At 42.5% G+C, this 9,717-nt stretch overlaps 1 protein-coding gene across 2 annotated transcripts in view; it reads right to left on the bottom strand.

The window, feature by feature from the left end:
• Positions 1–347: 347 nt before the first annotated feature.
• The window catches only part of MBNL2 (muscleblind-like splicing regulator 2), a 72,608-nt gene continuing 63,238 nt past the window's right edge, over positions 348–9,717 (bottom strand). For both annotated transcript variants that reach the window (XM_008948029.1, XM_008948030.1), the window contains one exon: positions 348–3,310. In XM_008948029.1, the coding sequence (XP_008946277.1) occupies positions 3,183–3,310 (128 nt within the window). In that variant the 3' untranslated portion in view covers positions 348–3,182. The remainder of the gene's footprint in view (positions 3,311–9,717) is intronic.

Here is a 9,717-nt window from a genome sequence, read left to right as displayed (position 1 = left end):
TCACTTTAAAGTATTTAAAGCAAATAGATCAGAGAAGATGGTGTGAAGAAACCATGCAGCTGTACACCAGAGGTTCTAATCCCTTCTGTTGTCACTAGCTTGCCGTGTGATCTCTGCCCTTGGGCATCCAACTCCTCTGCTATGCTGCTCTCCCTCTGCCCTGTGCACTGAAGGATTTGTTACTTAAACATGCAATTAAGGAAAAAAATTAAATAAACCAGAACAGAATAACATAAACTTTTTATCTTTTGATAAAAAAGATAAAACTTTCTTTCTGATTCTTTTTGTTAGCCCAGGCCCCCCTTCCCAGAGCCGTGCCACGAGAAAGCATCACCCCGACTCCACTCTCCTTTTAAAATGCTTCCTTTTATTTCAGTGGTTGTACATTGGGTGAATGGATTTAACGTCACAACAGAAATAGAATGGCTATTTAACAGACCACTAGTAGTTATATGCTGGAAAAGAGTGAATGGAGGGGTTTCTTTTAACTGTTGCCAAAATATTCATCGTACGTGTCGTCAATTATGCTGGATGAGAGAGGCAAACAAAAAGGTATTTTTGGTGAAGTGCTGTATCCTTTGAAGAAAATAAACACTGAGACATCTCAGGTCACTTGAAACTGTGTCCCAGCTACAGTATTCACAGTCTCTGTGTTGGCCCATCTCATGGTTCTTTTAGGGGGGTTTATTTGTTGGTGTTTTTTTTTTTATTTTTTTAATTAAACAAAGCATTTAAGATTTAATAATTTTCATTAGACTTTTTTTTTTTTTAAATATAAACAAAGTTTTGGCAAATAATATTTATACAGAAAAATAGTTTTAGATCTTCCCAAATTTTGAAATAGTCTATAAAATTACTTTATAAATAAATAAAATGCAGAATCTGTTGTACACGTATTTGCACATCTCTGTAATTGCCTCCTTACTGTTAGCGTAGGTTTGTACTTGTACAGTTTTCAGGAATATTACAAAGTCATAAAGTCGGAAAGTGGATCTCTTATTAAAAATACATTTTCTCTTTTTGTCTGTCAGTTTATCTGGATGAAAGACCTGATGTATCTGAAGCTTCATCATCCATGGGCAAAAAATAGTAGTATTGGATTAATTGTAAAAAACATAGAATAACAGTTATTTCGAAACATAAAAAGTCCACACAAAACAATGTCTTGGAGAGTTATCTACATAAAATATTTAAACAACATGGATAATTTACCATTTAGTATTATACAATAAGCTACCCAAATGCCTAAATTAACTATTATAAAAAAATAAAAACAACTTTGACAGATATAGGCAAGTTGCAGTGTCAACTACCTAGTTATAATGACTGAGAAAGTCTACAAATATTAGTGTTTTAATAGTATATAATGGTGATACCTTAACTGCTAAAGAAACAAGTTAAGATACGTTATTTTCCCACAAATTAAAGCTAACGCAACGTTACAAGCACTATGTTAATTTTACAATCGAATCGTGATTATTTTCTTTTCTTTTGGATGATCAAATCTCCAGCTTTATATATAGATAGTAATTAGACATCGGACAAACAAGATTTAGCCTGGAAAATAATTTCCTAGACAAATAATTATATGATTAGTGCCTTCAGTCGTTCAGAACAGGCAGTGCTGCCAGAGTTTAAAATAGTTTACAATCAATCTGAAGAGGTTAAGTTAAAATACTGCAATCACTAATAATGTCCACATAGAAAACTTATGCTGCAAACAATTATACATAATATCCATTTATAACAGTTGTCCTGTTTTTTTAAACAATAATTTAAAAACTATGTCATTTATGTGATACATGTGCAACATATAAAATGTGAAATATGAAATATTTGGTACAATAGTGCTTGAAACAAATCTCAAATCAAACAAATGAATTTTTTAATTATACATATATAATTACCTTGTAAATCAACAAAGTATTTAAAAAAGTAAACATTAAAATCTGCTTCATCCATATATATGTATGTATGTATATATAACATGTATATAATTGTATTAAAGATATCTTCATACTTTTGTGACATAAAATATGTTTTTAAAGAAAAACAATTAAAAGAACTATTATTTTTCTCCACTCTAATCTGGTTAAAATCTTATAATCCAATTTAAAAAAAAATGCAAATAAAGTAATGATTTATTAAACTGAATCTCATTCTACATTCTTAGTGTTCAGTTAATAGTCTAGATTAAAGTCACCTATGAAGTTTCGGTGACTCAACTGAATTTTAATTAAATTAGAGTATCATACAAATCCTTTCATCTACAGCCTTCTTTTTGCCTTTTGTTAGTTTGGTCTTTTGTTTGTTTGTTTGTCTGATTTTACACCTCTAGAAGTTACTTCTCAACAGCTTCTATCTTTTTGGTAACCTATGAGTCTGAAAGAATATTCGCTTCCGGTGAGATTTGACTGTTGGCATCAGGCTCACTTTCATCAAGTCTGATGTGACAAAATTTAGGCACTTCTGCAAAGTCTCTTTTAAAAACATTATAAATATACTTGCAAAATAATATTTTCAAGACTTTGTTCTGGTGGGGATTGAAAGGGGTACGAAGTTCATACTGTGCAAAATTTTTTTTTCATTTTCTTCTGCTATTCTGCTATGATTCAAATGCAACTTCTCCATACAAGTCAAACACCAACCATGTGCATCTAAAAAATTTGTGCTTTACTTTGGACTTCTGGCTAAAAATATTCAGATTGGCAGGGTGATGTGCAGGACACTGGGCTGCATTTCACTTCCTCTGTCTTGGAATCGACTCGCTAGGGGAGCAAAACCAAGATTATCTTTTTTTTTAACGGAGAAGAAAATCCCCAATCATAGTTTGGGCGAAAATTAAATCTGCAACTGGGCTAGGTTTTTAGCCAATACAACTTGATTATTGCTGAGCTCGAAAGATTCACAGAGGCTGAATCTCACGAGGCTAACTTAACTGGACCGTTTCCCTTAGGTATAGTTATGGAGAAAAGACAAAATTTGCAAGAATTAAACTATGTTTAGAAAAATCCTTAAAACTAAATGTTACCCTTTATGTCTTGAAACATCACAGCTGGTATCAGGTAATTAACTATTTTAGGTTGGAGTATAGTAAGCATACCATATTTAATATTCATATATGACATAGCAGCACTAGCTTTTTCGAGTTTGTGATTTGTCCAAAAGAACAAATTCTTGACTTAGCATGCAGTTTGTGGCAACTCTAGAGAGGAGGAGACGGGGTAGTATGTCCAGTAGCCGTGCTTGGCCGTCCGCAGGGAGGCTTCGTGGCACTCCGTCCCGCTCCTGCCGGCTATTTCAGGATTATCTGCCAAGAGAAAGGAGAGCGTGATCGCGCTTTTAGGTGGCGCAGGGAGCGGGGCACCCGGGCGGCCGGCGCTGGCCCAGCTGAGCTCAGGTTCGGGGCAGCACCCCGAATCCTCACGCCGCCCGCGAGCGGCCCGTGCTTCGCAAACCCGGTCGTCCTCCTCCCCTACGCACGTCCTCGCTCCCGGGGGGACGTGCCGAGGGGGGATTTTAGGTGTCCAAGCAGCGGAGGTGGTGCCCAAGGCACAAAGGGAGGGTCTGGCTGTGGGTGGGGTGTGTGCCCTCAGCACCCCGGCTGCCAGCGAAGGGGGAACCAGCTCCGCACTTCCCGAGGAAGCTCCAAAGTGCCCCGGTGCCTGGTGCACCCCCCGGCTCCCACCCTGCTCCTACCAAGTCCGGAACGACCAGGGGAAATAGCAGAGGCAGGGCCCCTCACCACTAACAACCAAAGAAAGTACTGGGTTGGGTGTCTTTAGGAAGCTAAAGTGTCTTTTCAATGCACTTTTAGCAGCTGCTTATTTCCTAAACAAAATACCAACATTATCTGCAGGCCAGCGAACTTGAGAGGTTTTTTCACCCTTCCTTATGTCAGGGGCTGGAGAGAGATGATCACAGCAGCACCTCTGTGCACCTCGCTAGTCACTAACCTTGCTGTACCTCCACAGCGTCTCAAACTGAGGGTGAAGCAACCATCTTACAGATGCAAACTCCTGTGCTTCCAGCACTGCGAAGGCGAGACGCCCAGCAACCGACTCAACCTGCTCACAGGATTGGGAAACATCCAGATTTCCATCACCTGCCTGGAGCGGCTGCTGGTGAAACTGGTGTCAGAAGCCAGGGGTGTGATGTTTGACCATGTCACTGCTAACCTGTGCTCCAGGCTCAAGCACACACCAGGGAATCAGAGTGCATCGCCTGCTCTTCCTGTTTGATTTGGCACCTGATATATTTTTAAGCTGTATTTGTAGGTGGTATGCAAGACACTCATGACAGCACTTTGACCTACTTGTGTATTACTAGACCGCTGCTTAATGCAATATTTATTTTGAAAGGAAAAAAAAACTCCAAACAGGTGTTTTGAAAATAACTTCAGCAACATACTACCTCTGACATACAGACTGCCAAAAAGAAACACGCTCGCCTCTGCATGGAAGATGCTTGTTCTAGTCCCCTGCCCAACCATGTTTTAAGACACCTTGCAGTCCTAACTGCCTGGCTCTCTGTACACAACTCCCAGCTCCCTGACCCCACCTGACTTGCTGGCATGCCAAAAAGTCATCTTTTGATTACCATCAGCACTGAAAATCTGGTGACACGCCAGGCCCCATTGTAACGACACTGTCCAAACACCTGCTGCTCCAAGGGGCTTAACAGCTAAATAGATCAGACATACAACAAGGACATATATTTTTAATGAACTTCCACCCATTGTGAGCTTGTTAGCTTATCGCCTATCTTCTGTTTCCTATTGAAATAACAAAGGAATACCTCTGCTGAAATAATAAAACCCTGCCTGGGATAACCCTGGTCCATCCACAGCATGGTGATGTGACAGTACGTACGAAGAACGTGGTTGTGCTGAAAATAAGAAGTGACCAAGATTATCAGCACTGATATTTTTAGTGTGTTACAACCCAACATGTCAATGTAATTAATAAATCAGCTTTAGCTATATTGAGTTAGCCATAATCACACAAGTGTATCCAAGGGATCCTAAGGTCTGATTTAATGGAACACAAGTCTACTCAGTGTAAAAAAAAAAAGAATTTCAGACACTGCAGCTGCCTACATCGTCTGCCACCTCTTGAGGGGATAAACTTGCATCTTCCTGTAGCTGTTCTCTGACTGTACAGGGAGACAGATCACTGCCCCTTATGTTGAGGTGTCCTAAAAGATCAAACAGCCCCACAAGACTGATGCTCCCAACTCCCCCAACACGTGTGACAGAAAAGGCAGAGGGCCGATTCTCAGGCTGTTTCTTGGTAAAAGGGTAGGACTGTCCCTGGCACTTTGACTAACCCAAGTGCAGCTCACCCTGCTGTGTGCCGGGCAGGATGCAGGGGTCCTGGGCAGGGTGGAAGATCACAGACCCCTTCTCTGCCCTGCTCCAGTGAGTGGCAGAGCCCAGGTAAGGACCTTCACCACCCTATTCCTATTCCTGACGTTTCTCCCCTCCTCTTGAAACTCAGGAAACAGTGAAGACAATGTAAACACTTTCCTTTTGTGAGCGAGCACGTCCTGTTTACACGGCTGCAGGTGCAGGAGGAGCAGCTGGAGCTCTCCCCACCACCCTCCCCCCCCCTTCCCCCCCTGCCAGTGGCTACGGAGCTGGCTTGCTCCCACCACATTGTCCTCGCCACACCACTGCTCGTGCAGGGGATGTAACTAGGGCATGTTGCACCCTGGCTATTTCTAGCACACGTAGGAGTCCTCCTAGGAAAAAAAGCCTCAAGTCTCTCCTTCAGAACAAGCTTCTCCAGTGCAGAGATGCTGAACTGAAGAGCTACTTTTTTTTTTTTTTAAACCCTAGCCACAAAATGTAAAACACATCCCCTAGCCTTTAATTATATGTTCACACCCTATTTCTCAAAAGATAGCACAACTCTGTCATAGCTACATACACATGCACCAGCTTTTGCAACTGTTTTTTTCACCATGTCTGACAGAGAAACATAAAATGCTAAACTGCTGTACATGGAAGACACACTGTGAACCTCTCCTGTTTTTCTACAGGTGGATTAATAAACTGATGGAAGATGGAGGCTATCTAAGTCTGCATCACTGCCAATTGCTCCATCGCTTGTATGCTGGGAAGGAGAAGCTGTAGAGAATGTACTGATGGAGGAACAGCCCTCCTAACACTTACTGCAGAGGCTGCACAAAACTGAAGGCTACACGATGGGTGTGCACTGTCCCGTGTACAGAGGTCTACAGGTCAAGCCCAGGAAAGCATTTCCTCATGCTCTGTATGGATAAGGACCACAGGTGTGGATACAGACGTGCCAGGAAACATACCTGTCGCTGGTGCTGCAGTAGGAGATCTGACAACAACACTATTTCTAGCATAAGCAGAGTGGCCTGGCACTTATGGTCTGGACTAGTAATGCACAGAAGATTGAATAACAGCAAAGGGCTTTTTTTGGAGGCAATCACAGACACGGGGTACCCTCTCCGTTGCCTTTTTGCTTGGTACCCTGCTGAAGTCTCAAAAAGCTGGCTACCATCTACACTAAAATCACTTAAAAATTGTGCCAGTTAGTTACTAGACCTCTCTGAAACTAATACGTAAGTGAACCTAAATTTCTGCAAATTACTTTCTAACTGCCAAGAAGCATTTGCTTTTCCAAATTTTCCAGCTCTTTAGAGGTGACATTTTCAGTTCCCAAATGCCAAGGCTTTCTCTTTTTTCTGTCAGAGCATGGCTCTTTTAGACCTTTACCTTCAGGATCTCTGAATGACCAGAGCGGTCATTAATCCCCTTGTGCAACACAGAACATCCTGAAATTCAGCCAGGGTTGCTCCTAGGGGTGCTACAGTTCTGCAGTGTCATCCATAGGAATGACAGCCAAAGGAGATGCCAATGGCTACAGCTTCCCAACGTACTACTAACCCATGGCATGCAGCAGACAAATCAACATCACCTTGGGACTTCCTCAGACCCAGCAAAGATGGTTGTGACTGGTTATTGTCTCAAGACTTAAAAAGTAAAATAGAGAATCTCTTTTAAGTTAAGGTGGAAATTCCACCTTTGTGAACTCTTTGCTGACACCGAGGCTACTATGTGCACTGCTTTACTTGGTACAGTCCATAGAATTAACTAAATTACCTAGAATCATGACTGGGTACTAGGAATTTGAAGAACACTGGCTTGAGATTTGCTGTTTTGAAGCCACAACTTGTGAAGCTTCTTTACTCTCTCATTGTTAAATTCTATTTCCAGTTCCAGATTTATGATACAATGATGAACACAGAAAATTTACCCTTCTGCATTGAATGCAGCGTACATGAACTCTTGTTCAACTAAAGGCCTGTCAGAGAGGATCAGCTGGAAACATGACTTTGCATCTGCCTCTGACATGTTTCTCTTCCAGAAGTTCTGAAATTATTTTTCCAAATCACGCTTTGCTCTATAAGTGGTAATACATTTTAAGGGGCATTAAGTTCATCTTTGACCTCCACACTGCAAAGCACTTATCCCTCCAAAAATGCACTTCTACATAGAGAACATTTTAGACAGCTCAGCCTTTCATTTTAAAAGCAATGTAGTAATAGGAGTTTCTTGCAGACAAAACTCATCTCAGATGAGTTCAGACACGTACGCCTCAGCTGGACACCCTATTTTACATTTTCCTAGCCTACCTCAGGCAACTTATTTTAGCATGAGACAGATTATCAACTCATGATGCTTTTTTCCACTCCACCAAATCTGAGAGTCTGAGGCGAACAGTTCACACTGAGGTATTTAACTTTTAGACACCTGTGTCAGGGCAGATGAATCCTTCCACAGTGACATTTTCTATTTTCATGTTTTTCACACAAGTATGGTCAGATATATCTAGGGTATACATTAAAAACGACAGATATTTTCAGACAGCTGGCTCATATCAGGCTGTCTCATAACTTCTCCTGCTTTCTAAAAATAAAACTAACACCAAGTATTTCTTCCCTTTGACATGAAACCCAAGACTATTTATATATCCCCATGCCTTTGGGAAATGCCTCCATCTCTTTATTCCTCATTTTCTCTTAGAATGCTCTTTTGTGGCATACACCTTGTTCTTTTTTTTCAAAATAAATCGTTCTTTTTTTTTAATCAAAAGTGGAGAAGAATGAGTAAATATTCAGATATTTACTGAAAATAATCACTATCACTATCAGTTATGCTTGGTCTTAATTTCCACATAACCATACAGATGGACTTTTTCATAGAATCATAGAACCCTTCAGGTTGGAAGAGACCTACAAGATCATCAAGTCCAACCATCAAGCCAACACTACTAAGTCATCTGCTAAAACAGATCAGAATCTGTCAGGGTTGGAAGGGACCACAAGGATCCCCCAGTTCCAATCCCTCTGCCATGAGCAGGGACACCTCCCACTAGATCAGGCTGCCCAGAGCCTCATCCAGCCTGGCCTTAAAGAACCCCAGGGACGGGGCCTCAACCACCTCCCTGGGCAACCCATTCCAGGGTCTCACCACTCTCATGGGGAAGAACTTCTTCCTCACATCCAGCCTGAATCTGCCCACTTCCAGCTTTGCCCCATTCCCCCTAGTCCTGTCATTACTCGATATCCTAAAAAGTCCCTCCCCAGCTTTCTTGTAGGCCCCCCTAAGATACTGGAAGGCCACAATAAGGTCCCCTCGGAGCCTTCTCTTCTCCAGACTGAACAGCCCCAATTCTCTCAGTCTGTCCTCGTAGGAGAGCTGCTCCAGCCCTCGGATCATTCTCGTGGCCCTTCTCTGGACACGCTCCAGCAGGTCCACGTCCCTCTTGTCATGGGGGCTCCAGAACTGGATGCAGTACTCCAGGTGGGGTCTCACCAGAGCAGCGTAGAGGGGGAGAATCACCTCCCTCGACCTGCTGGCCACACTTCTCTTGATGCAGCCCAGGATCTGGTTGGCTTAATTTTTTTTTATCTCCTATTTCTCCATGGCTTCAGCAGCAGCAGCACTTCCACAGAGCACCAAGCCCAGGACTCCCACTGACATCCCCTGAGAGGATGGGATTTACTCATGTCCTCAACTGGTTAACAGCTGATCTGGCTCCAACTCTTACTTGCATGAGGAGCAGCCTGCCTGCTCCCAGTGCTCAAGGTGGAAAGCTGCTCATCTCTCCCACCTTAGCTGCTATCCTGATCCCTTTCCTGGACCTAGTACTAGCTTTAGTCATATAATCAAAGAATGGTTTGGGTTGGAAGGGACCTTAAAGATCACCTAGTGGGACACGTTCCACTAGACCAGGTTGCTCAAAGCCCCATCCAACCTGGCCTTGAACACTTCCATGGAGGAGACATCCATAACTTCTCTGGGGAACCTGTTCCAATGTCTCACCATGCTCACAGTGAAGAATTTCTTCCTTATATCTGAACTAAACCTACCCTCTTTCAGTTTGAAATTGTTACCCCTCATCCCATCACTACACTCCCAGATAAAGAGTCCCTCCCCATCTTTCCTGTCCCTTTAATTACTAAAAGGCTGCTGTAAAGTGTCTATGGAGCCTTCTCTTCTCCAGGTTGAACAACCCCAATCCTACTGTCCATGTTGCCAACAAAGATAGTAAATATCACCTGGGCCTACTACCAAGCCCTGATCAACGCCACAGAATCCCCCCTGGCAGTCCCTTCCCGAGCTGCCGTCTGCGCTACATCACACGTCTTGTGAGTGACACCAGAGCCCCCCTCCCTTGT

The sequence above is a fragment of the Merops nubicus genome, unplaced genomic scaffold (genome assembly GCF_000691845.1).
Source record: "Merops nubicus isolate BGI_N331 unplaced genomic scaffold, ASM69184v1 scaffold3759, whole genome shotgun sequence".
In the NCBI taxonomy this organism is placed as follows: Eukaryota; Metazoa; Chordata; class Aves; order Coraciiformes; family Meropidae; genus Merops; species Merops nubicus.
Note: the sequence above shows the minus strand (reverse complement) of the source record. Positions and strands in the feature narration are given on the sequence as shown.